Source organism: Dendropsophus ebraccatus, chromosome 1, assembly GCF_027789765.1.
Source record: "Dendropsophus ebraccatus isolate aDenEbr1 chromosome 1, aDenEbr1.pat, whole genome shotgun sequence".
Classification (NCBI taxonomy): domain Eukaryota; kingdom Metazoa; phylum Chordata; class Amphibia; order Anura; family Hylidae; genus Dendropsophus; species Dendropsophus ebraccatus.
Genome location: NC_091454.1, coordinates 28,026,359 through 28,053,888, shown reverse-complemented (window position 1 = coordinate 28,053,888; position 27,530 = coordinate 28,026,359). Strand labels below are relative to the sequence as shown.

Genomic DNA, 27,530 nt, shown 5'->3' with positions numbered 1-27,530 from the left:
TTATGAACATTAATACTTTTTCTTTTAGTATGATTATCCACATAAACATGTTCTACATTCACAAAGCAGGGACATAAACCAAAAGTAATACATTCATTCGTCATGGTCATGAATTATCTTAATAATGAGTCATAGGCTACCAGACATTTAGCTTATAGTAACATTACTTGATAGGCTGCGTTAGCAATTTTTCGCTTTGATTTCGGAAAAATTGGGCCAAAAATATTCTTGTACAGCAGAATAATTGATAACCCAGAAGGCCCCATCAATAGAATTGTTCTATACAACACACACAAATACATTGGTTGTAGTACGGTGGTCTAGATTTCCAACCCATAGGGTGAGATTTATCATAGTACTCAAGCAGTGCTGGGGCCACATTTTCGCACATGTTTATGCACAATCACATATGAGATCCTGGTCTTTAACCCCACCCCCCTTAGTGTTCATTACTGAACAGTTATTAGTGTCCAATAAACATATATATATATATATATATATATATATATATATATATATATATATGTGAAAAATTGTGCTTAATGAATACTGCTAAGGTGCTAAGCCACACATCATATATATATATATATATATATATATATATATATACACGCACACACATACACATATACATATATGTATATAAATGTTATGCTTCACCAACTATAATACATCAGGAGTCCAATACCCAACAGATATTTGCTGATCTTGCTAGTAGCAATGTCCATGCACCCTGATGAGTATAATGCTATGAGTTTGAATAATATTGGTCCATAAAGTAGCCAACTTTGCCCACTGTGAACTTACACATTGTCATGTAGACTTCATATTATAACACTGATCCCCGACTTGTGTTGCACCATCCAACAATCCCTGACAGCCGAAGGTTGGTGACTATGAACCTATAGCATGGTGTTGTCTGTAATACCGTTTCCAACTTACTCATCCTTCTCATGCCAGTCTTATAAGCGTAAAGCTTCCAGTTATACTGTTATATTATATACTGTCACTTCCATTCTGTATCACAGAAAATCCATTCCCAGGTAATGATCAAAAAGAACTTGAAGCATGCCTAAGGCGGAGAGAGCCATCATAAACCAGAGAACCCCAGCATTGAGATACATGGGAGCCAACCTAAACAGGATAAAACACAACAACAGAGAAAACTATTACATTAACATAAGAAGTATTAGTACATATTGGTAAAAAATGCTGTCACATAGACGTAGCTACTTACAGGGGAGTCCTGTTTTGTGCCCTCAGTCTCTACAATCTACTATTATCATGCAACCAAATCCATATAAACCAATGGTGATGCTCCATTGATCTGTGCAGGGAAGGAAAAAGAAGCTGAAAGCCGGAGCTTGAAGAGGTAAGTCATTCTATGTTTTCTTTTGGACCCTCATAGATACTTGTTAAACTCTTTCGTGTTACTAACATAAAGGCAATGGGAATAAAGGCAAAGAGGACACTTATAGAACACTGTAGTACAAATGCTATGAGAGGCCCTATCTAGGCCCATGAGGGGCAGCATGGCAGGATGAGAAGAACAAAGTGCGGCATCCAGGGACCTGCCAACCTGTGGGTGTAGGAGAACAGAAAGCCAGGAGGTACTTGTAACAGTGTAATGATGGTGCAGATATCACTGTATGACCATAGTGCCCAAAAGCCTGTAATTCAGGTCTCAAACTGCTCACACTGTTAGGGCCCTGTATACGACCGATTAGGCCAATTATTGCTCAGTGTAATAGAGATAACAATTAGACAATGAAACGATCATTGGCTGATCGTTTCTTTAGGCCCAGACCCAAAATCATCGGGTGCCGACCTTGCATTGCTATGTGTAATAGCGATGCGTGGTTGGTGGCTGACGATTCTACGCACAGTATACATTACCCATCCATGCTCCAGGGCTCCTTCTGCGCTTTGCTTCCTGCCCGGGTACTGCACGCTGCAGCTTCAGAACGGCCTGTTTGAACTGACAGGCCGCTTAGCCAATCACTGGCCACAGCAGTCCCGGTCAGTAATTGGCTGAGGAGGAGGAGCCCTGGAGCATGGATGGGTAATGTACACTGTTTGGGCAAGTGCTGCAAGGACATTGGTAATGATGTCCATGCAGTCCTTGCTAAATGATTAGCAAGGTCCACTAATAGGTCCACTAAACGAGCACTGATCTAGCGTTTATTTACAGTATTCAGAGGCACGTATAATAGGATAATAAAATGCTGCATTGGAGAATAAAAACATTATGGAAGCACAGACAATATATAAAAGATACCATGTGTTTCCTATCAGCCATCTGTGTCAGCAGTTGTAAACATGAATGGCCACTGCCACTTTACAAAAACTTTTGATGTTCTAGAGACATGTCAAAAGTTTTGATCAGTCGGGGGTCTGGGCATTCAGACCCCCACCGATTGTTAGTGCCTCTAAGCACTTCACTCCCTGGCTTGCTACCTTTTCAGACTTACTACATAAAAGGAAAAAAAAATTTTGTGACAGGAAAGACATACTTTAATGGGCTACTCCCGCGACAATCTTTTTTTTTTTTTTTTTTTTTTTTCAAAATCAACTGGTGTCAGAAAGTTATACAGATTTGTAATTTCTTTCTATTTGAAAATCTCCAGACTTCCAGTACTTCTTAGCTGCTGTATGTCCTGCAGGAAGTGGTGTTTTCTTTTCAAGTCTGACACAGTGCTCTCTGCTGCCGCCTCTGTCCATGTCAGGAACTGTCCAGAGCAGGAGAGGTTTTCTATGGGGATTTGCTACTGCTCTGGACAGTTCCTGTCTTGGACAAAAATGGCAGCAGAGAGCACTGTGTCAGAATTATAAAAAATACACCACTTCCTGCAGGACATACAGCAACTGATAAGTATGGGAAATTTGAGATTTTTAAATAGAAGTAAATTACAAATCTTTATAACTTTCTGAAACCAGTTGATTTGAAAGAAAAAGATTACCCATTTAAACACTCATAATAAGGAGGAGGTGGGCCGGAAGATGTGGCAGTGGAGTTTACACCAACTAACCACGCGGGACCGGCGCAGAGGAGGAAGATAACACTCATACCTTCCTCCCCCAGTGTCCCTGCCGCTATAGGGGACTATCAGCAGGTTAGATTCGTCTAACCAGCTAGTAGTTCCCCTTTAATATAGAACTCAGAACAGGAGTGGAAAGCAAGTGCTCTGTATCAATGTACAGCTCTAAGTTGTTCTATGTAGGACGGCAATTACACTCAGAGTTTGGTCTTCCATCTTAGACATATACATTATTAATGTGATGCAATTAATTGTATCTTAGATTTTTCTCTCAGCAGGAATCCTGGGTATCTGCTTGATGTGACTATAGGATGCTGTCAGTCTCATAGGAAGCGGTGGCATCTCACAGCAGGTACGGATACACAGAGAGTCCTATGTCACCTCTGTGAAGTACGTGTCAAGGAAGCAGCTTGCAGCCCATTCACAGCTCAACCCTGGGGTGACAAACAAGTAGCAGGAAACCGCCAGGAAAAGAAGCTGAAGCTGCTGCAATCCGAAAACACTAAATGGGGCCGACCGAGGGGACGGTTTCCTCACTGACTGCAGAGGCATTTACCAAAAAAAAAATGACAACAACACAACAACATAGAGCAGCTGGGGTGTGAAGATTTCCCCACCTCTATGTACTCAGTGGTGTCAAGTGAGCCAGATGCCCAGATCAGCTTTCAGCACTGCTTGGAGTGTTTATAGCAGGTTTTCCTGAAGGCCCCTTAGAGACATCCTAATCTAAGGAAGTTTTTTGTAGATACTGGTATTTACAATGCAAAAACAATTAGAAGAATTCTATAGCTCTGTATTGTGCTGCCACTTTATTATTCTTACTAGAAATGTAGGATTAAATAGTCAACAGGGTGTTACAATTAAAGGGCGTGACCCTACACTATCCAATCAGAGCAGACAGCACCAAAGAGTGTAGGGACACGCCCCCAACTGGTGACCCCCTGTTGCCTGTGTAGTCATACATTTGCAGTAAGAATTCCAGACTTAGGCTAAGTTCACACAATCCTGCTCCACACTGATGAGGGGCAACACCCCAAAACAGCTGTATGTGGATGGATACCTGGCCTTGTATTTTCCCTTGTCATTACTTTGACTTATAGGGCCACTTAATATGGGGGTTTTGGTGGTTTCCCTACAGAAGCCACCCCTTGGCTGGGTCCTTCCCAGAGGGATATCTGGCTAGTCCTGTTTTGAGACTCTTAAATGAGGCTCCACAGGCTCTTCTTTTGCATATTCATGTTTCCCAGGAAACAATGCACCTAGGATTTCACTGCATTGAGCGCTTTAACCAGCAGCTGGCAGTGTTATCGTTTGGCTGATCTCCCTGGGAACTGCGATCTTTTCTCTTATAAGTTCACACAACGTATAATTTCATTAAACAACATTCGTAGTTGCAGTTTTGCAACCTCGGCCGTTATTTAATGTAATTGCCGATTACATTGATTGTAATGGAATCCCGGACAGGATTCCTTGCGGTCACAGAAAAAACTGACCTGTCAGTTTTGTGTGGCCGCTATTCATTGAATAGCGGCCGGACAACTCTGACAGTTCAGACAAAGTAAAGTGCGTCTCCGGCCGCACTTTACATTGTCGGCTATGGGTAATTGGGATGCGGGCGCACCGGAATGTGCACACATTCCAAATATAAAATAAATTAAGTTCATCAGGCCAGAACTGCAGTATATGCCGGGATGAACTTCACTCACAGCCATGTCACAAAACAGCCAGTGTCTTACGTAGTGTGAACCTGGCCTTAAGATGCGTTCACTCGTAACAGTATTTAATAAAACAAAATATTCCCGCCTTATAAAGTGATGCCCTATATCTAGGATATGTTATTTATTTATGATGCTGAAAAAGAATGGGCCGTAACACTTGTAGAGTTCTAGACCCCACCACTGTTATTCATGGCACAATGCTGCTCACACTCAACCACTGTGTAAGGAAGTGTAACATGGTCCCATCCAGGTAAATGGAGTCAGCTGCAGTTCTATGCACATGTTCTATCGAACTGGGAGCAGCACTGTGCAAGGGAGTACAACACTAAACTAGCAATCACTTTACATGGTTACATGGTACAATAACCTAATAAGAGAACCTATTGCTTCTAGTAATTACTTGTATTCCCCATGGAATCATAATGCTGGAGCACCAATTTATAGGACCCTGTTCTGTGGTGTTCCTCCTTTATTCCTTCTAGAAATATAGGTACCATATTCCTAGTCAGGGGGATCTTTCCCTGCAAACTATGATATTGTTCAGTAGGTGCCAAAATCTAATAGAACAACCGCTATACCCCAATTTCTTCTTCTTTAAAAACTAGAAGAAATTGTCATGGTTTCGATTGTAGTTTTGCTATAGTTGTCTGCTGTATGAAGTGGATCTAGCTCTATGCTGCCTCCTACTGCACAATGTGGACACTGCATATGGAAACTGGTATGTTTCTGGTAAAAAAAAAAAAAATAAAAAAAAAGAATAGAAGGTTGTGGGCAGAAAAAGACCACCTGGCACATCTAGTCTACCCTTGTAATATTTCCTCTCTTATTATTTCAGGATAGATATATGTTTATCCCAAGCAGGTTTACATTCTGTTATTGTAGATTTGCCTGCCACATCTGCTGGAAGTTTGTTCCAAGCATCAACTACTTTTTCAGTAGTAATAGCAATACTTTCATATATATATATATATATATATATATATATATATATATATATATATATATATATTATACACACAGTGGCATAGCTACCATAGAGGCAGGGTAGGCAGCTGCTATGGGGCCCCAGGGATACACAGGGAAGATAAGAGCCATTCTAAGTCCTTCTGCCTATCCCCTTATGTATTGCAGTGTATAAGTAGCACAGTGTTCAATTACATGCTGCAACACAAAAAGGGGTTAAAAGCAGAAGAGAAGGAGATCTCTGCTTCACTGCTCTGATAATCCCTGACCTCTGTTTTCCTCCTGAAGAAATCAGGGGTTATCAGTGCACTAGCCATTTCCTTCTCTTCTGCTTTTAACCCTTTTTTTTTGCTGCAGCATGTAAGTGACATTTGTATCACTTACACACTGCAGTACATAAGGGGATAGGCAGAAGGTAGTCTGCCCCTGCGCCTATGTATTTAAAGCGTAACTGTCATTTCAGGGTCATTTGTCTGAAAACATTAAATATCAACAGTACAAGTGATTTTAAGAAACTCTGTAATAGGTTTTATGTACTAAAAGAGTTTCCTTCTGTAGTGAAAAAGCAATCTCCCAGCCTCCCCCCTCACATCAGATGAAGCAGGATTTCTGTTTTCATTATGTGGCTATGGAGAGGGGAGGGGCTGTTAGGAGTGACTGAGCACGGAGCAGTCCTGCACAGCACAACACCCTGCAATCTTCTCTCAGTAAGTTCATAGATAAGCACTGACCTTTCTGACACCTGAATTTAGCGTTTTAGGTGCCCAGAGAGTCTACAGACAGCTGACCTTCATGTCACCTCTTCCTGCTCCCTCATCTCCCTCAGCCCCTCCCCCCTTCATAGGCTTACAATGGAGAGAGCAGAACCCGTCTTCACTGGCTTCTCTGTAATGAAGACGTGTTTGCCTGATAATGCACAGATAAGAAGTCAGGGGGGGAGGCTGGGAGATTGCTTCTTGAGTACAGAAGGTGGCTTTTTTGGCTGATGAAACCTATTACAGAGTTTCTTAAAATCGCTTATACTACTGATTTCTGCAATAAAAAAAAACATGACAGTTCCTCTTTAACGATAACGGCTCCTAATGGGCCGTTATAGTTACATACAGTGGACTGACAGAGCAAGCAGCCATTGGCTCTCTGCTCTGCCAGTCACTCTAGTGATTTGGCCACATCACCGAGCCTCTATTTATATATATGCAGTGCTCGTGTTGGCCGTACAATTTCTTGTGACACGGGGCCCCATAATTCCGAGCTACGCCCCTGTGTATATTTATTCAGTTTTATGGTATATAGGTAAATACATTGAATCCGTGTTACCTGCCCTGTGATGAAGCGCTGTAACCTTTAAAGTAGCGATAACGAGCAAATAGATATAAAATCCCACAGACGGCGGCTGTGCCTAAAGACACAAGAGTCAGAATACAAGTGAGAAACATAGTTTATTCTAAAGTTTTAGTTAATATCTTAGCATGGTAAACCACTATTGTCATCCTATAAACACCATTCTATGATTATCCCAGGCTGTCCCCTCCACAGACACATATGCAGCAGGTAACTAATACATTTCATGGTTTACAAGTATAGATAGAATTCTCTTAATAATGTGCAGTTTAGATGGAATATTCCACACCCTTGTTAGAGACTATAATTTAAAAGACTATGGGGGAGATTTATCAAACATGGTGTAAAGTGAAACTGGCCCAGTTGCCCCTAGCAACCAATCAGATTCCACCTTTCATTTTCCAAAGAGTCTGTGAGGTATGAAAGGTGGAATCTGATTGGTTGCTAGGGGCAACAGAGCCAGTTTCACTTTACACCATGTTTGATAAATCTCCCCTGTATGTGTGAATTTAGGAGGAATATATATTGCTAGCCCCTAGTTATGTATGTCATATCACATGTTAACCAAATGGCCCGCACAACTTAAATTGTCCTCAACCAGAGACATGCAAACCTCCAAAAATATGTTTTGAGAAGTTCCTATAAAATTTTCATTGGTTACTATAAGATTTAAGGACTGATTCGGATTTGTTCAATAGCAGGGACTCCTGCCAAAAGATAGAAGTCCCTGCTCCTGAACATTAAGCTGCTAGAGATGCTCAGTTAGGCTATGTTCACTCAGCATAAAACACTGGCCGCTCTGTGACCAGAACGGCCGGTGTTTGTGAAGATCATCCCGGCCGATACTGCAGTACCAGCCAGATGATCTTACTTTGTGCTGAATTGGGATATGTGAATACACTCCAATCGGGATTCCCTCAGCCAGCAGTGCACATAAGTTTTAAATTAATCACGGCCGTTCTTGTGAATCGGCAACAGACAATGCTCTTTTGCTGTATTGTAGAAAGTTTTAAAGGGATTCCCATTGCAATAGAAATCATATTTTTATAATATTTACTGACAAATCTTCTGTAAGTTGTAAAGTTAAAAAAAAAAACTGTTCTGGGAAGTACTGGGTGATCTATCCCAAGGATTGCAACAGTATGAATAGCAAAATGCAGACCCCCCTGAATATAACACCAGATGACAGGGAAATAGGGCTAAAGAAATCAGACCCATGGCCATCAGCTGTCTTTCATTTTGAAAATGGGACCTCTTCAGGACTATATGGTGAATATATAAGTGATACATAATATTTAAAGGACAATCAGGTATATTAGACCAGTGATTTTCAACCAGTGTGCCGTGCCACATGGTCGGGTGTGCCGCGGGGAAAGTTCCCCAAACTATGGTGCCCCTGTGAAACAGGAGAAAACAATGGGGGAGAGAAACCTGGGGATGGGGGAGAAACAGGGGAGAGAAGCAGGAGGGGAGAGAAACATGGGGATGGGGGAGAGAAGCAGGGGGGAGAGAAGTTTGGTGTAGAGAAGCAGGGGGGGGAGAGAAGTATGGTGGAGAGAAGCATGGTGGAGAGAAGCACGGGGGAGAGAAGCACAGGAGAGAAGCATGGTGGAGAGAAGCATGGGGGAGAGAAGCACAGGAGAGAAGCAGGGGGGAGAAGTATGGTGGAGAGAAGCACAGGGGAGAAGTATGGTGGAGAGAAGCACGGGGGAGAAGTATGGTGGAGAGAAGCACAGGAGAGAAGCAGGGGAGAGAAGTATGGTGGAGAGAAGCACAGGAGAGAAGTAGGGGAGAGAAGTATGGTGGAGAGAAGCACAGGAGAGAAGCACAGGGGGGAGAAGAAAACAGGCCCAGGTTTCACACTGAGTGAGTATAAATACATTTAGAATCTATATTATTAACTATATGTATAATATGTACTGTTTTAGTGTCATTTTGTGCCATTTTGGTTGGTGGTGTGCCCCGGGATTTTTTAAGTATAAAAAGTGTGCCGCGGCTCAAAAAAGGTTGAAAATCACTGTATTAGACAGTTCAGGCAGAACAGTATTAAAGATCATGTAGGTAACAAATTCTGCCACTAGATGGCAGTGTGGCTGCACACAAGGACCTGTTTACCAATTCCTTATTACTGTCTTTTTAGGGATATATGTTAATTTACGTTGCTTGTAATTATCTGGGTCAACAGATGATGATTAACCCTGTGATTACCAATGACCCAATATGTTAAATCAATGGGTCAAAGGTAGACTTGATCACAAAACAGAACATCGCTTTTAGCAGCTATTTATTGCGGCCTGGTTCTGCTTTCGCTAAAAGAAAGAAAAGTACAGGACCTCCTTCTTTATTATCTTTATTATCTTTTCCTCACACAGCTGATTTTTTCCATTTGAATTAAAATTAAATTCCAGTTTATTTTTTTTTTAATCATGTACGTAACAGGCTCGGCTCACATTTCTATTTAGAGCGTATGATGTGTTTAGATCGGTCACTATGGTATAGATTGTACTACTGTGTATGTAATCTTTTCACCTAGAATGTACCATAAGGGAGCTTAAAGTGAGAGTTTCAGAACACATTGTGGGCAATATACAAGGAAAGTCATATCTATCGGGGGCTATATAACACGTTAAACTATCACAAAGGGGCTTTAACCTAAGGGCCCTATTCCACGATTATCGTTCAGATTATCGTTAAATCGTTTAAATCTAAACGATAATCATTCGGTTGAATAGCAGTTAAAGACTAACGATCAAACGAGAAATAAGACCTGGACCTATTTTTATCGTTGCCCGTTCGCATTGAATAGGAAGTCCTTCGGTCGTTCGCAGTAGTGACGTCAAGACGACCGCAAGAACGATCATAAGTAACGATTATCGTTCCATGTAAATGGGCAAACGTTTTCAGGTCATTCGCAATATCGGTCGTTTGGATCGTTTATTGTTAACGATTATGTGAATGATAATCGTCCCGTAGAATAGGGCCCTTACCCTGGGAAGGGGATGACTGGAGCAAATGCGCTCCCTCTTAAATCTCTGTCTGTCCCATAGGGCCCTATTCCACCGGACGATTATCGTTCAGATTATCGTTACATCGTTTGAATCTAAACGATAATCGTTTGGTTGAAATGCAGTTAACAATTAACGACCGAACGTATTTTTATCGTTGCTCGTTCGCAAAACATTCGCAAATCATTCGCATTAAATAAGACGTCGTTCGGTCGTTCGCAGTGGATACGAACGCAATAGCGAAGAAAAAACGATTGCAAATACGATCATAAGTAACGATTATCGTTCCATGGAAATGAGTGAACGTTTTAAGGTCTTTCGCAATAGCGGTCGTTTGAGATCGTTAATCGTAAACGATTATGCGAACGATAATCGTCTGGTGGAATAGGGCTCATAGACTCCATTCTATGCTCAGGCGGATTGCACCTTCCACCCAAACAATTGACATGTCATAGAATGGAGCCTATGGGACGGGCAGAGCTTCAAGTGTGGGGGGATTTGTTGCTAGGGGCAACTGAGCCAGTTTCACTTTCCACCATGTTTGATAAATCTCCCCCTATATGTCTATATCTATATTTCAGCAAGCTAATGGTATACAGTATAGCTAAATCTTACAATGTGAATATTTACAGAATGGATTGTAGACAAAATAGCAACAAATCAACAATAAATAACAACCTGATAAAATTCCCTCCATTGCAGTCAAATGCTTCAAAGTCTCAGACATCAGAGGATCAGAGGATCAGCTACAGGGAACTATTTTAAGATGCTGACAAGTCACTTCTATCAGCCGGTATTTATAACTACGGTGCTGGTATATTCAGGCGGGTCGGCAACCCTGAACTCACCTTGATGGAAGAAGATCCCAGACAGCCAAAGCACAGCAAGGAACAGCGGGAAATATTCAGTGCAGTTAACCCTGTAAAATGGAGGTCACCGTCAGTAGGGAAAGCTGAAAATAAGCTGATAAACTGTATGGTGGACGGTTATTCACGTCCTCTACATTTAATGATCTGATCCTGCTGTCATGGGACTTTTCATCTATATTTTTTCTACTAACTTTGGATAAGTAAAAAGTAGGAAAGGATGGATGACGATATGACTGTAGGATCAGACTACACACTGTTTGTTTGTAGTCTGTTTCCGTGGAGATACAAAGGAGTTATTTGCATATGATGATTAGTTATTTTAAATAAAAAGGGGTAAAAGGGGTACTCCAGTGAAAATTATTTTTTTCAAATCAGCCAGTACCAGAAAGTTATACAGATTTGTAAATTACTACTATTTAAAAATCTCAAGTCTTTCATTACTTATCAGCTGCTGTATGTCCTGCAGTAAGTGGTGTATTCTTTCCAGTCTGACACAGTGCTCTCTGCTGCCACCTCTGTCCATGTGAGGAACTGTCCAGAAATCCCCATAGAAAACCTCTGCTGCTCTGGACAGTTCCTGTCTCGGACAGAGGTGACAGCAGAGAGCACTGTGCCAGACTGGAAGGAATACACCACTTCCTGCTAGACTGTTAAGGACTGGAAAACTAGAATTTTTTTTAAAAAGAAGTAATTTACAAATCTATATAACTTTCTGATACTAGCTTATTTGAGGAGTTGCCCTTTAAGAATAAGAAAAATGATTTGCTTTTTTCCCCCAGAAATGGAGACCCATTCACTTGAATAAGGATGATCTGCAATAACAGACACCTCCCGTAGATGGATGTAGAGCTGAGAAAGAAAGCAACTGGATGTAAAATTAGGTTCACACATAGTAAAATAAAAGCTAAATATAACAGTAAATTTGAGTGCAAATAAAACGTGTGAAAAACCATATTTTTTACGGTTGTAAATAGTGAGCGTGTTCATTATTTGGATGGTTTTATTCGTATCAGTTACAGTAGTTATTCTATACGGTGTGTGTGCACTGCTGGACAATTCCCCATCAACTTCAATGGAGCACATTATGGTATTGAAATTATATTGTAGTTAGGGTAGTGGATAAAGTACAAGGCTTAAAGAGGATGTATAATGGGGGAGATTTATCAAACATGGTGTAAAGTGAAACTGGCTCAGTTGCCCCTAGCAACCAATCAGATTCCACTTTTCATGTTCCAAAGAGTCTGTGAGGGATGAAAGGTGGAATCTGATTGGTTGCTAGGGGCAACTGAGCCAGTTTTACTTTACACCATGCTTTATAAATCTCCCCTAATGTGTTCAGTTCCAGGGCAGTTATTGCAGCAAACAACCACTTACTGAGCCCGAAAAACTCTCTCAAACTCAGGTGGCCCCGATATACTGGGAGGGGAGACACTATACTTCCTCCGAGCTGCGATGACCTGCAAGGAAAAATATGCTACAAAAAAAAAAAAATGAAAATTAGTGCATTTTTAATATACTGATATTAAAGGGGTATTCCATGCAAACATAACATTTGATATGTTGCTGCCCATGGTGACACTAACAATTCATTCTATACTTGTTATTATCTGTTTAGTCTCATTCCCCCAGTTCTGAGTTGCTGCTTTCTGATGAAAACACAAAAATCTGTGTTTGAGCCTCTCTCTCTGTCTCCCCCTCTGCCCCTTCTGAGACTGGTGATGTAAACAAGTCCCTAACAGGCTTTATCTGTAACATTGTGGCTTCTTTTTAATGCTGAGAGGCATAATCACAGTGATTTCATCAGCAATTTGACCCGAGAATTACCCTTCCTAGCATTACAAAGAAGCTACAAAGCTGCAGATAAAGCCTGCCAGGGACTTGTTTACATCATCTGAGAAGGGAGGAGGGAGAAAAGGTCACACACAGATTTTTGTGTCTTCAGCAGAAAGCAGCAGCTCAGAACTGGGAGAAGGAGACTGAATAGATAATAACTAGTATGGAAGGAATTGTTAGTCTCACCATGGGCAGCAATATATCAAAAGTTATGTTTGAGTGGAATACCCCTTTAAACAGTCAATATTTAATACTAAACAATGGTATGGACAATTACAGGGACAATAGCCTGATTAGTGCAACATTCTAAAGCAAACTACACAATCATTGTCAAATATGCCCAGACTCAACCATATGAGCATATGCATAGGAAATAAGTGATAGATCCCCAAAACAGCACCACCCCTGTCCTCAGGAGGTTATGCCTTGTATTACAACTCTGCTCCATTCATATCAATGGAACTGAGCTGCAATATCAAATACCAACTAAGGACAAAAGCGGCCATGTTTTCTTACACATGTTTTAATCCCTGAGTCTGAATACAGTGATATGCAGTTTGTATAGCTTTTCTAATGTTTTACTACTTTTTTAACACAATTTTTTTTTCTGCAAATAGGTATGATTACAATGGCCCTATTGTGCCTCTTATAGCGCTTTTATTTTTTTCACCTACGGGGCTGTATGGGGTGTCAGTTTTTGCGCCATGATCTCTAGTTATTGTTAGTACTATATTTCTGTTGATGGGATGTATTGATCACTTTTTATTAAAAAAAAAATATATATATATATATATATATATATATAATAAAATAAGAAATCAGCGATCCTGGCGTTTTTTTTACCACTTTTTGTTTACGCCAAAAGTGCGCGGGAACAATATTATTTTATTTTAATAGATCTGACAATTACACACTTTTTTTTTAAAAACACTTTTTAAAGAGGAGGAACACTATAAACCCTAAAATTGGCAGATTGTGGGTGAGGAGAAAATAATGCACAACTGAACCCACCCGCCCCTGTGCCTCAGTTGCACAGCTCCTGGATCCTGTTTATAGCAGCCATCTTTCCTCTTCTACGTAGCGTACCTGGTTCTTCCAGCAGCAACGTCACGGCACAGATGACCGATTGCCCGCTCAGCCAGTCAGTGACTGTGGTGGTGCCCAACCCCAGAATGATTGTGTGGCAGACTCTATAAGAAGACTGAAGATCAGACTGCACAGAGGGAATCAGTATACCTCTGGCAGTCAAGCAATTCGATCAGGACCCCCACAGTCACGCTGCAGGCGTCCCAATCGGTAAGTGACAGGAGCAACTCCTATCACTTACACTTAAACTTAGCGTAATTGTAATGACGGTCTCCAAAACATGCTCAACCACGGCCGCTGTTTGATACTAAAAACAGCGGACGTTGAAAATGCGTAAACATAGACTAAAGGGGGAATCTGGTACTGTTCTACGTTGTAATATTCATCTGCAGATGTTGAATATGACTGTAAAACAAATATTTAAAGGAATTGTAAACTCAGATACAAATGAGGTTTATTATAGAGGTGCCAGATTAGTCATAGAGGGGGTATTCATGTAAACTGGATTATATATATTCATATAGGAGGGGGTGCCATTAGTGGAGAAAGAATGGTTTCACAAAGGCTACAATAGAAACAAAGTGTAAACTAAGAACATAAAATGTCAATGATGGAGCAACTATAACATAAAGGAAAAAGCATAAACCAATGCAATACTGTACCTTGTTCCAAAACGCCAAGTAAGGTGACTACACCCAATAGGACTATGTTGTGTAACATGACAGCCTGAAGACACAAGGATTGCAGTAGGTTTTCTTCAAGGAGGATAATATGAGTCAATGGTCAAAGCTTTCAGTCTTCACACTAAAAGAGACAAGTGATACATAAATTAGGATCTTGAATCGTGAATGGTAAAAGCTATCGCTGCTCTATACAGTGTCCTGAGAGCTGAGGCTTTAATGGAATAGTAAGAATTGTGTGTAAAATGTTATTACTGGTCAGAAAAAAAGATAGATATGTAAGCATGTTGGAAAAATCATGTGATTTGTTGGGTTCTACTACTTTTTTGTTGAGAAGCAAAAAGCAATAAAATAAATAAATAAATAAATTCAAAATAAAAAGATTTTTTTTCCTTTATTCTAACAAAAAATTTTTTTTTTTTTTAAAAAGTTCCACAACTCTAACCCACCATACAATATGGAGTGGTGGCAGGTGAGTTATTTCTTTTTCCCAATTCCTTACTAAGCCACATTCCTAAGGCCTCATTCACAGGTTCTATAGGCTGTCTGTAGCCATGGACCCGTAGATAAGGGCAGTCGATGGAAGTGCATTCGTTGTGCATCTACCACCCTATAGACACTAGTGATCCATGCCACAACTACGGGTCTGTAATATGAACAGATTATGACCCTTTAACTGAATGGGTGCGTGGTGCTGCCAGTAATTGTTGGTCAGTAATTACGGGTGCATGACAGAATATGTTAATGTGGTCTAAAAGTACCTGTGGTGTCCCACTAAGTGCCTTAAGCACCTGTCGTAAAGTTCTTACTCCAGGTTGAGTATCCTGTAGTTTTGCCACTAGGTGTCAGTGTTCCCTCTACACCTCTGTTCTTGTTTGCATGGCTGAAGTTAGCAATGGTTTAATGTTTTTGTTGTACCAAGTGTTCTGTGCTAGCCTGTAGCAGATGCTCTTTCTTTTTCTGTTTGTCTTTGCTCTCCACACACACACCACCCAGTGGGAGGAGTTGGTTAGCTCTGTGAGGAAGTGCAATTCAGTCTGGTAGAGTCTAAGACACGTGTGGTCAGATGCAACTAGAGACACCTGGTTCTTTCAGTACTTATACTATATCTACTATGCAGTGCTAAACACTACCAAGGCAAAAGAGTCTGGGACCATCCTAGCCCACGCCGTGAACCAGTCTGAAAAGTGCAGGGCAGTATCCTGATACACAAGAGGTACTAGCCTGGATAGGACAAAGCTACCAGAAGGTCTACGTATCCTATCTCGCAGTGCAGTTACCTGGGAAACCCCCAGGAGCTTTGCTTCACCCAGGTAACCACGACTGGGGCTTGTATCCCCCGAGGAGGACAAGTCACTCGACACTGTCGGGCAGAAGGTGGTCAGAATATAGTCTATACACGGGTACAAGTAACTTCTCACTCTAAAGTATGCTTTCAAGTTCTGGCAGTTGGGACTCCCTTGACAAACTCCTCTCCTCTACGCTACTCTACTCTACTTCCAACTCTTCAAGCACTGGTACAACTACCTCTACTCTACTCCCTCAAGCATCTCCTTAGCACAAACGAGTTTGAGCACTGAAGTCTGTGTAAAGATTTATCTATTTGCTGCAAAAGTGTTTTGTACTTCCAAGAGACTGTACAGTAAAGCTGTTTTATTTTTATATCACTGGGACTCAGTCATCCTTTCCTCTGCACCAGCACCTGTACACACCCACTACACACCTTGGGTTATTTTTCCCCTTTTTGTGGGTGACAGTACCGATAGTCCGGGTGGGTTGATTTCCACTCAGGACTACTGTGACAATAGCCCAAGGGACCCATCACAACCCGTCATGTTACCGACCATTTGGGGAAAACTACAGACTGGCCACACTAAAACAGGTACCAACATCACATGAACAAAGAAAAAACTCAGCTCACCATAGGTGGTTTGTTGTGTGATGGTGGACGTTCAGGCAGGAGCAAGTGGAGTAGTAGCGGGCCGCACCCGGTGATAATAGTAAGAAGGAGGAGAAGATCCACAGCGTCCAAAAAAAGTTTTGTTGTCTTTATTATGAGGCATATAAAAAGTTACAAAAGATAAAAACTTAGGCCTACATGTTTCGGGGAAACACACCCCCTTGATCACGGCAGTACAGACTTTCACTAGGTACCAACATCACACCGTTGTGCTGGACTAGCACTGGCGTCACAACAATACCATCACTGGTCGTAGCAACCACCACATACCCATTCAATGTAAGGTGTATGGAGGACTCCTCTCTCCACTAACTGATGATATTTGTGAAAGTAAGGGTAGGGCATAATGCCGAACATTCATGTTTATGAGGAGGATGGGGATTTAGCTGTAAGCCAAAAGATCATTTGTCTGACAGTTATTGAAGGTGCATAGGGACCTATGGGGTTAAAGATTTTCCGACTAAAGCCAGCCTAGCACACCATTGAATTCCATCTTTCTGGCATCAGAAACCAGCTGGTTGTACATTTTCATTCAACTAAAAAATGTTGTTACATGCTGAAATGACTGAAAGTAGTATTACTGAGCTAATCCAGCGTGCTAGTGGCTCTCTCTTGCTAACACAGGAGGGTTTCAAGCTGTTCACATAGATTTAAAGGGGTACTCTGGTGAAAATCTTTTTCTATCAAATCAACTTGTTTCCGGAAGTTATATAGATTTGTAATTTACTTCTATTTAAAAATCTCAAGTCCTCCCATACTTATTAGCTGCTGTATGTCCTGCAGGAAATGTTGTTTTGTCTTCAGTCTGACACAGTGCTCTCTGCTGACATCTCTGGCCGAGACAGGAACTGTTCAAAGCAGGAGAGGATTTCTGTGGAAATTTGCTGCTGCTCTGGACAGTTCCTGACATAGACAGAGGTGGCAGCAGAGAGCACTGTGTCAGACTGCAAAGAATACACCCCTTCCTGCAGCACATACAGCAGCTAATAAGTACTGGAAGACTTGAGATTTTTAAATCGAAGTAAATTACAAATCTGTATAACTTTCTGAAACCAGTTGATTTGAAAGAAAAATACTTTCACTGGATAACCCCTTTAATATGGAGTTTCTTTTTCCTAAAGAATAGTTATAAATACTTTTTTTGTAATGTCAAGTATCTTGTTTCCAAATGTGCAGAAAGGGGATTGGTTGTGCCCCTCCTGGCTGTTCTTCATTTAGCAGCATCTGGGAAACAGCTGCAGCACGAGGGTCCACGTAATCACATGTGTGCTGCTAATCCCTGCAAAGGGCTTCAGGTTGCTGCAGTAATCTCACCATGTGAATGCAAACTCATATCTATTCTAATAAACTAAATTGAATAGTTGAGGATATTTCTAAAAGGTTAGTTTGCATAAAATGATAATATACATATGACTATTGTGCATGCTTCTTACTATTACTGGGGCCAGGGGCATAACTACCACTGTATCAGCCATAGTGGCTGCTATGGGGCCCGCCGTATCAGGGGGCCCCATTGCCCGCTCCTGCAATACACTGGGCCCCCTGAGCTGTCATCATTTGCTGGACTATGTGGCCGAGCAGACTTCAAAGGTTATTCAAATAAACCTTTAACTGCAAGCACTCCCAGTTATACAGACAGGGCTTGGCGGCTTAGTGGTCAGTTGGGGAGGAAGGTGGGGGGGCAATAAAAAGTTTGCTATGGGGCCCAGCCATTTCTAGTTATGCCCCTAACTGGGGCCACAGTATGGAGCGGATATAGTTTAGTTAGAAATGTTAGTGTTACTTATTTATTCATTATTACCTTTGCTCAAAACCAGCTAAGGAGTCCAGTGGGCGGTTCTAATCAGTAACTGACAGACTTCCTCGTATTAGCTTGCATACAAAAACAGCTGTCAATCATTAAAAAGGAAGACCCACAAAACTGAATAACATCAGTCAGCTCATCAGTAAACTCACATGTCCTCATGCCTCCGTTGCACCACCTGGGCTCCATTGACAGCCGATGGATGTACGTCAGGTACCCAGATCTGCAACATCACAACCCGGTTGAGCGCCCCAGTGTCCCGCCCCAGTCACTGATTGGCTGAGCGGGTGATCACTCAGCCAGGTATGTGATGTTGCAGCTGGAAGAGGAGCGGCACTATGGGGCAAGAGGATAGGTAGGTTTAGTTTGTTTATTATTTTCCCGCACCCCCCTTGACCACTTGCCTTTTTTCAACTTTGTAGGACTTTTCCTTTGAGTAGGACCACCCACTGGACTCCTAAGGACAGGATAAGCCATTTACATGAATTAAGTTATACAATAGTAGTATATAGTTTTCCCGCAAAAATATACATGGCTCCTCACTTCTCCACTATAACATGATGTTAGCTAGTCAGAATACTTGATCTAAATGACAGATTTTCTGGGTTTATTTCAGTCTCTGACCCCAGAAATTTACTGGCGTCCTTAGTTCTGCCCTGGTAACCATACAAGTCTTCCACTATCTAGTATGCATTAGTAAAAAAAAAAAATAGAAGAACAAATGGAACATTAGAGGGTGGTACAGCAGAATGCTTTTAAACAAGATGGATACCTATGGGGTCTGCAAAGGTCAATCCTTGGTGCCTAAGGGCCTCAGTGACCCCTCTGCTACATCAGCAGATGCCAGTGTTCTAAGGGTCAGATGGCAGATAGGGCTCCATTACAGATTTTGCATTGTAGCCCAGGGGCTTCAGGTTACGTCTCCGCCTAAAGCTGATCCTATAATTCATGGTGTTAGTTGTCTTAAAAAATGAAAGTATCCTGGACTCATGTGAGCGAGGGGATTTATCCTTTGCATCTAAGGCGGCATTTCTTATCATTCACTATTAGGCTATGTTCACACTACGTAAGAGACCGGCCGTTCCGTGGCCCCGGCCTTGATCCCATTGAAAGTAAGGTTATGTTTCACCCCGCAAAACTACAGCCGTAGTTCTGCGGCGAGAACTACGGCCGTAGTTATACGTAGTGTGAACATAGCCAAAGGGTACAAACACACACACCGTATACGCAGCAGATTTGCAGCAGATTTGATGGTGCAGATTTGATGCTGTGTTCAGTTATTTAGATCTAATATGCTGCGTTTCTGCTGCAGTAAATACGCTGTGTATATGGTGTGTGTTTGTACCCTTAAGATTCAAGCTGACTATCTTCAGGAAATAGAAGGGTGACCTTCCTGCAAACCAGGACATGGACGGAGGAAATATCAGCGCTGAAGCATCAGGAGGGCTGTGTTTTCTCTGGATTGCTGACTATATGTAGTATATCTGCCTAGAATCCTTGCTGGGTGTATATAAAAGGTAGATATACTGTATATTAGAGGGCACGTAGTAATGTATAAGAGCCAAAGGGTTAATGCCATACAATAGCGGGCATACAGGACTGATGGGCAAGGGTGTAGCTAGGATTCATGGGGCCCCATAGCAAAAAATTTGTAAAAATTTTTATTATTATAATTTTTTTTATATATTATTATTTTATTTTTATTTTTTTTTCCCATGATGTGGCCAAAAAATAAAATCTCCTGTGGCCACCAGAGGCAGAATCCTGCCTACCACCACAAAATAGACAGGCAGAGCAGAGAGCCAATGGCTTTAATGTATTTAACTATAAGGGTCCATTGGGAGCCCTTATGAATAAATACATAGGTACAGGAGCAGACGACCTTCTGCTTAACCCCTTATGTACTCCAGTGAGTAAGTGACCCAATGTTCAGAAGACAAGAAAATCTTTGCTCTACTGCTGGTGAACTGATAACCCCTGACCTCTGCACAGCAGGCAGTAAGAACAGAGGTCAGGGGTTATCAGTGCAGGGAAGCAAATTTTTTTTTTTTGTCTTCTGCCTGTTAACCCTTTTTTGTATTGCAGCAAACATTGGGTCACATACACGCTGCAGTACATAAGGGGTTAAGCAGAAGGACACAAGAGGATCTTATTTTCTCCCCGGGCCCCCTACTGCACGGGCCCCATAGCAACCGCCTACCCTACCTCTATGGTAGCTACGCCACTGCTGATGGGTTAGTTGGCTTCCTATGAAATCGTCTCTTGTGCACAGGTAGGAAATTAGATTGTGAGCCCCAGTGGCCAGACCTGATGTGTATGGTGACAATATCTGCACAATGTTATATATGCTGAGTGCACAGGCCTGGATGTGGTTACCACTGTAAATATGCTAGTGCTAAGATTCCAAGGCATCTTTAATGCGATTTCCGTCCCTCTCCGGGACATTCATTGACATTCTGAAAGTATTATCATTTATAATGGTCGTAATATAAATAGAATCCATGATGATAGTTAGACAATGGCCCCCTGAGGAAGCATCGATAACAAGAAATGTGCGTTGGGGACAGGTACCAGTTCAAAGATATGGGTGAGAACTTGCTTAACTTGCTGCACTCCAATATTCTAAGCAGGGGCGTAGCTAATGTCTCCTGGGCCCTGGTGCGAGAGGCCAACTTGGGCCCCCCCCCCCTCCTTTCACGACCAAGTGATGCTATTGGTGTGTGTGTGTGTATATATATATATATATATATATATACACACACACACCAAGACAGATATTACCTATTACCGCCATACTGTTACCGACCAAATCCTGTATACTGAGACCAATATTACCAGTAATACCAGTATATAGGAAGGAAACATTACCGCCACACCACAACCACTACCATCACCACCATATTGGTACTGACCAAATCCAGTATACTAAATCACCTCATCCAGTCATATAGAGGTGGCCCCAGCTCTACACAGGCTCTATACACCATATACATTACAGTGCAGTTATATCAGGTGACTCACAGGAGACGTCTTTTCTGATCAAAGTTCTTTCCTTTTCATCTTCTCCATCCGTCCTGGGCCATTATGAGAACTTCTCCAAGCCACGAATCCACAGAATCTGCCAGACAGACATATTAGGCTCCTCACACTGACACCATCCTCATCTCTATACAAACTGCACATCTGTATTGGCCCCTTTACACCCTCATTTAGTGGGTAGCCCTGACTCTATGTGACCCCCTAATAATATATGCCCCCCTCTGTGTATTCCCTCTCCCCCTATGTTACCCCCCCCCAAATAGATGGCCTCCTCTACCCCCTCCCTTATAGATGGCCCCCTCTACCCCCTCCCTTATAGATGGCCCCCTCTACCCCCTCCCTTATAGATGGCCCCCTCTACCCCCACCCTTATAGATGGCCCCCTTTCTCCTCACCCTCCCTTATGGATGGTCCCCTTCCCCCCCCCCCCTCCCTTATAGATGGTCCCCTTTCCCTCCCTCCCTTATAGATGGTCCCCTTTTCCACCCTCATAGATGGTCCCCTTTCCCCCCCCACCCTCATAGATGGTCCCCTTTCCCCCCCCCCACCCTCATAGATGGTCCCCTTTCCCCCCCCCCCCACCCTCATAGATGGTCCACTTCCCCCCCCCCCCACCCTCATAGATGCCCCCCTCTTTCCCCCCACCCTGCAGGCTGATAAAAAAACAAAACAAAACTTAACTCACCTGACAACGCGCTCCCACGTTGATCCTCTCTCCTCCTGGTCTGTCCCCGGCTGCTGCACGGCTGCCAGGGGGGTCGCATCCTATCCCCGGCAGCGCTCGCATCCCAGAACTCCCTGCGCGCCGGAACCGGAAGTCAGGGCCCAAGGCGCGCAGGGAGCTCTTGGATGCGCGCGCTGCCGGGGGTAAGACGCGAAACTCCCGGCAGCCGCGCAGCAGCCGGGAGAAGACGGAGCCGGACTCTTGTGACCGTCACCGTCACAAGAGTGATTGATCGGCAGGACCTCACGGGGCCCTGGGAGCCCCGCGGGCCCCCCTTGTGGCGGGCCCGGTCGCAGCGGCGACCGCCGCGACCGCGGTAGCTACGCCACTGATTCTAAGGCCCTGTTCACACTGAGTAAACACAGCGTAATCTCGCGGCGTTACTTATCTGAGCGGAGCGGCGGCCCTCTCATTCACTTACAGCAGCACACTGAGCACGGCGGGATTTCGCGGCAGAGCGGTCCGACGCGGAATTACGCCGTGTTTACTCAGTGTGAACGGGGCCTAAAGGGAATATTTATCAATGTTTTTGCACCATTATTCTGGCAAATTTTGTGTTTTTGTGCAGAACATAAAATTTTATGCATTATTTATGAAGCAGTTTGCTCTATTTTTTAAGGTATGTTTACACTGAGCAAAGGGGGCAGAATTTCCTCCTGCTTCAGTGTCAGACTGCATCTCTATGGGAGGGCTCGCGCGCCTCCGCTCAGAGAATTGACATGTCATTGACATGAATTGACAGCGGAGGAGAGCGGAGGTGCACAAGCCCTCCTATAGAGATGCCGTCTCTGTTGAATTTAAAGAGGAATCTGTCAGGTGCTGACACTCCTAGATATTTGTTAGATCAAGGAGTCACTTGGTACCTTTCATATGTCTGTCTGTGCTTTCAGAAGGTAGAAAATGTTATACAGTGGTTCCTTGGTTTAAGAGCTTTTTGGTTTAAGAGCTCCCTGTACTGGGTGGGAGGGGGAGTGGAGAAGGGGCATGGTCTGCACAGCGGGGTCTACAGCCCTGTACTCAGACCCAGGAAGTCTCCCTCAACCTCCAAATCTTTGCAGATCGACTTCAGGCTGGGGCTCACATCAGGGGACAGGACTGTGGAGGTAATCTCTCCATAGCTGTAACCCCTCTCTCCCCGGACAGAGAGTGCTGCATGTATGTGCCCACATCTGCCCTGCTCATTCCTTCATACTCCCTGCAGTCTCTGTCAGCCCTTGTGTTTCCCATCCTCTCCATTACTGTACAGTAACTTATAATATCACATATACAGCTGTTTCTGAATGTTTGTTTCATCTGTTTTAAATGTTATTCAGAATAATAAATCATTATTTTTGAGGTGTGGAACCAATTGTCTGCATTTCTATGATTTCTTATGGGAAAACTTGCTTTGGTTTAAGAGTGGATTTGGACTACAAGCACGGTCCCGGAACGAATTATGCTCGTAATCCAAGGCACCACTGTATTTATATAATAAATAGTAAGAAGAGTTGAAGAGGCTATTCTGAGCTCTTGAAGTGCAACAAGCTGTTACACCTCCTTACTCCCTCTCCTGTACTTGACCCTGCTTGGGACGCTTCCAGGTGTCAATCAATTGGAGGGGGCTTCCAGCTTGCAGCTATTCAGGAGCTTGAAAAAAAAAGCCTCTTTGATTCCTTGTACCGGAGAATAGAAGCATTTCTCTACATTTTGGAAGCACAGCTGGATATATGAAAGGTAACATGTGTCTCCCTGACCTAACAACTATCTAACAGTGTCAGCTATTTAGAACATGAATTACAGCTGACAGATTCCCTTTAAGTAATTGTTTTGTTCCGCAAGGAATGGTCATCCACAACTGACACACTGACATTCTTGAAGTGGAATTGCACATGGTGGCAGAATTCTCATTGAAATGAATGGGACTCAGATTACATGCAAATGGATCAATGTGGAATAATCTTATGTTCCTTTCACATCACATACAGGAGATTCTATTTCTATTCTAACTGTATTTTTAAACTAGAAGAGAATCAGAAATTAGGAAATTAGAGAATGTTCTCTCTCCTGGTACCAATAATCTGAGGATTTAAAACACATAGGTCCAGATTTACTAACGTGTTTGCGCTATACTTTTGGCTTCTTGCTGGTTAGTTTTGTGTCACATTGACTTTCCTTCCTATGACATGAAGCTCCACAAGCCCCCAAGATTTGCCTACAAGGATCTTGCACAAGTACAGTCTCCACTGTTACCCCTTTAGAGGTGTTATCCAGCGCTACAAAAACATGGCCACTTTTCCCCCTCTCTTATCTCCAGTTCAGGTGCAGTTTGCAATTAAGCTCCATTTACTTCAATGAAACTGATTTTCAAACCCCACCCAATCTGGAGACGAGAAGGGGAATAGTGGCCATGTTTTTGTAGAGCTGGATAACCCCTTTAAAAGTTCACACTAGAAGCTTTACTAGTGTAGACAGTAAACGTATTTCACAACCATGACGGGAACATACCCTAAGGCCTCATTCACACATGCAGTAATTTTTCAGGAGCATATATTATGTCTGGAGTAGTCGTCCGCTATCCACAAAAAATGTGTGTGTAGCGCATCCGCAATCCATGTTTTTTCAGAATCTGCAAAAACTGGGAAGGTGAGAGTTAAATTAAGGTGATCCTTATTTTCTTGCGGACGTTACAGATGCGACATCCTTAAAGGGGTAGTGCGGCGGTAAAGAATTATTCACAGAATAACACACATTACAAAGTTATACAACTTTGTAATGTATGTTATGTCTGTGAATGGCCCCCTTCCCCGTGTCCCACCACCCCCACCCGTGTACCCGGAAGTGTTGGTGCATTATACATTACCTGATCCGTGTCGCGCATGTCCTCCTTCTTGTGCCAAACGTCATCTTTGGCTAGCTGGCCGAATCGTTGCCGCCGCCCCCCCTCTGCCGCTGAGTTATGCTCAGCCTATCGTGGCTGAGCATCGGATGACGCTGCAGAGGGCGGCCGGCATTCGGGACAGTCGGAGCTGTTCGCCGTCCGTTCGAAGATGACGTCACTGACTGAAGATCGGAGACGGGGTCGGCACGTGACAGGTATGTATAGCGCACCACACTTCCGGGTACACGGGCGGGGGTGGTGGGACACGGGGAAGGGGGCCATTCACAGACATAACATACAGTACAAAGTTGTATAACTTTGTAATGTGTGTTATTCTGTGAATAATTCTTTACCGCCGCACTATCCCTTTAACGTCCGCAAAAAATCTGGATCCCACAGACTATTATTGGCTAGTTGTTTCGCACTAGGACATGTCCTATTTGTTTTTGTGAAACGGATTGCAGATTTGTAACAGAACGGATAGTATGAATAACCCAATAGAGATTATTGGGCCCTAAATTTGTCCATAGTTGCAATTACAGACAAATTTTACAGAATGTGTGAATAAGGCCTAAGACTTTGCCTGGTTTCACACGAGAAGAATCCTGGCATATTTTGGCACCCTTTTAGAGTCTCACATCTCATCCCTACAAGTCTGATGAACCAAACTAATGGTGTGTTCACACGGAACGATTATCGTTCAAATTTTCATGATAACGATCGCGTTTGAGCGATAATCGGCTCACGTAAACACAGCAAACGATCAAGCAAAGAGCGAGAAATCGTTCATTGTGATCTTTCAACATGTTCTCAACTCGATGTTCACTAAATATTCGCAGATCGCTTTGTGTAAACAGTCTTTCAGATTCACCCTATGTGGGAGATGGGCTTAAGCGATCTTAAAAACGATCACAATGACGATTTTTCTAATGATTTAAGCGTCAAAACGTTGGTCGTTATAAAAACCAAATCGTTGCTTCAAAATTGTTAAACGATCGATTGGGCAAATTATCGTTTTGTGTAAACGGACCAATATTGTGGTTAATTGTGGATTTCTATGGAGCTGTTATAGTCCGTGTACACGAATGGATAATTCGCCCAATTGATCGTTTAACTATTTTGGAGCAACAATTTTGTTTTTATAAAGATCAGCGTTTAGACGAATAAATCGCTAGAAAAATCTTATCGTTATTGCGATGGTTTTTAAGATCGCTTAAGTCCATCTCACACATAGGGTGAATCTTTGAAAGACTGTTTACACAATGGGATCTGTGAATTTTTAGCGAATGACCAACGACGACTTAAGAACATGTTGAAAGATCACAATGAACGATTTCTCGGTCGTCGCTTGATCATTCGCTGTGTTTACACAAGACGATTATCGCTCAAATGCGTGCGCTATGGTAAAAATTTGAACGATAATCGTTCCGTGTAAACGCACCATTAGTTTGGGTCATTAAACCCATGGTCAGGCCAAGATGTGGGGGGCAATGACCTGATCACCTATGTGAAAACAATCTTTTTCTCTTTTTAGTTTCCTCTCTTTTACACTCTCACTTTACCGATCTGCCATCCTCTTCTTCTTTTTCCTCTTCTTCTCTTTCTTTCTTAGGGTGCGTTCACACCTACAGGATCCGCAGCAGATTTGATGGTGCAGATTTGATGCTGTGTTCACTTATTTAAATGAAATTTGCTGCGGAGCAGGAAATACGCTGCGGATCCAGTAAGTGTGAACGTACCCTCATGATAATATCATTGAAATGTTACATGTATATAACGAACATATATAAAACTTGTCACAATAATAAAGTGACATCATCTTACTAAAAAAAATTATATAGCGTTCATGTAAAGCACCAATGGATTCACTTTTGTTACTTCACCTCTTGTGCCAGGCAAAGTGAATAGACATCTCTCCTACATATCTAACATATTCTCCACACATCATGCAGCTTTATTCTCTTCATGCAAAAATTTAAGAGAAATAGTATGCAAGTACTGAGCAATTGTACAAAGTGCAACGAAAAGCGGCGTCACTTACCAAGTCTGTGGTTGTGCACGACAGGCTGTGGATGGGGAACAGATCCGTTTATGGGATGATAGGTTTAATGGACGCTGCTGCAGAACAGTAGGAATGGCTCAGTGGTGGAGACCAAACTAGCAAATGCTTTTACTGAGCAATGAACAACTGGGAAAGTTAGGACGTCCAGCTCCCCTCCTCTTTCCAGCACACAGAGAAGGCCCCCACATGAGCACAGATTGGATTACAGCCTGGAAGATGGTATGTCAGAGGAGGGGCTGATCCTCTTCTATGGTACGAATATACAGAGAAGCATGAGCTTTCCTCAACACGTCATTATTATATATTCCCAGGATTAGTGAACGTGCAGCAGATTCCATTTTTTTTTTTTTTTTTGTAATAAACTTCTAAAAACGTCATCACCATTATTCCCTGCATCTCGCCTTGTACAACTTAACAGTGGAGTGAGAAGACAAGCCAATATGAATACAGGGTTTACATGCTTTACATATTCTAGTAGTCCCCTATGATAGCATTTCCGTGTGCTCACTTATAAGTTAAAGGGGAAGTACAGCGAAATTTTTTATTAAAGT

The 27,530-nt window shown here is 42.6% G+C and overlaps 1 protein-coding gene across 3 annotated transcripts; it reads right to left on the bottom strand.

Moving 5' to 3' along the window:
• LOC138773009 (leukotriene C4 synthase-like) lies at positions 1 to 27,132 on the bottom strand. 3 transcript variants are annotated; one of them, XM_069953895.1, is made up of 7 exons: positions 26,959 to 27,132; positions 14,516 to 14,657; positions 12,309 to 12,408; positions 10,914 to 10,984; positions 7,037 to 7,118; positions 1,238 to 1,327; positions 1,047 to 1,134 (listed from the first exon to the last, which is right to left on the bottom strand). In XM_069953895.1, the coding sequence occupies exons 2-6, from the start codon at positions 14,571 to 14,573 to the stop codon at positions 1,267 to 1,269; spliced, it is 372 nt and encodes a 123-aa protein (XP_069809996.1). In that variant the 5' UTR covers positions 14,574 to 14,657; positions 26,959 to 27,132; the 3' UTR covers positions 1,047 to 1,134; positions 1,238 to 1,266. The 3 variants fall into 3 exon arrangements, with proteins under 3 accessions (XP_069809976.1, XP_069809986.1, XP_069809996.1); XM_069953875.1 differs by lacking the exon at positions 1,238 to 1,327 and having other exon boundaries at positions 1 to 1,134; XM_069953885.1 differs by lacking the exons at positions 1,238 to 1,327; positions 26,959 to 27,132 and adding an exon at positions 15,814 to 15,893 and having other exon boundaries at positions 1 to 1,134.
• Between the last annotated feature and the right edge of the window lie 398 nt (positions 27,133 to 27,530).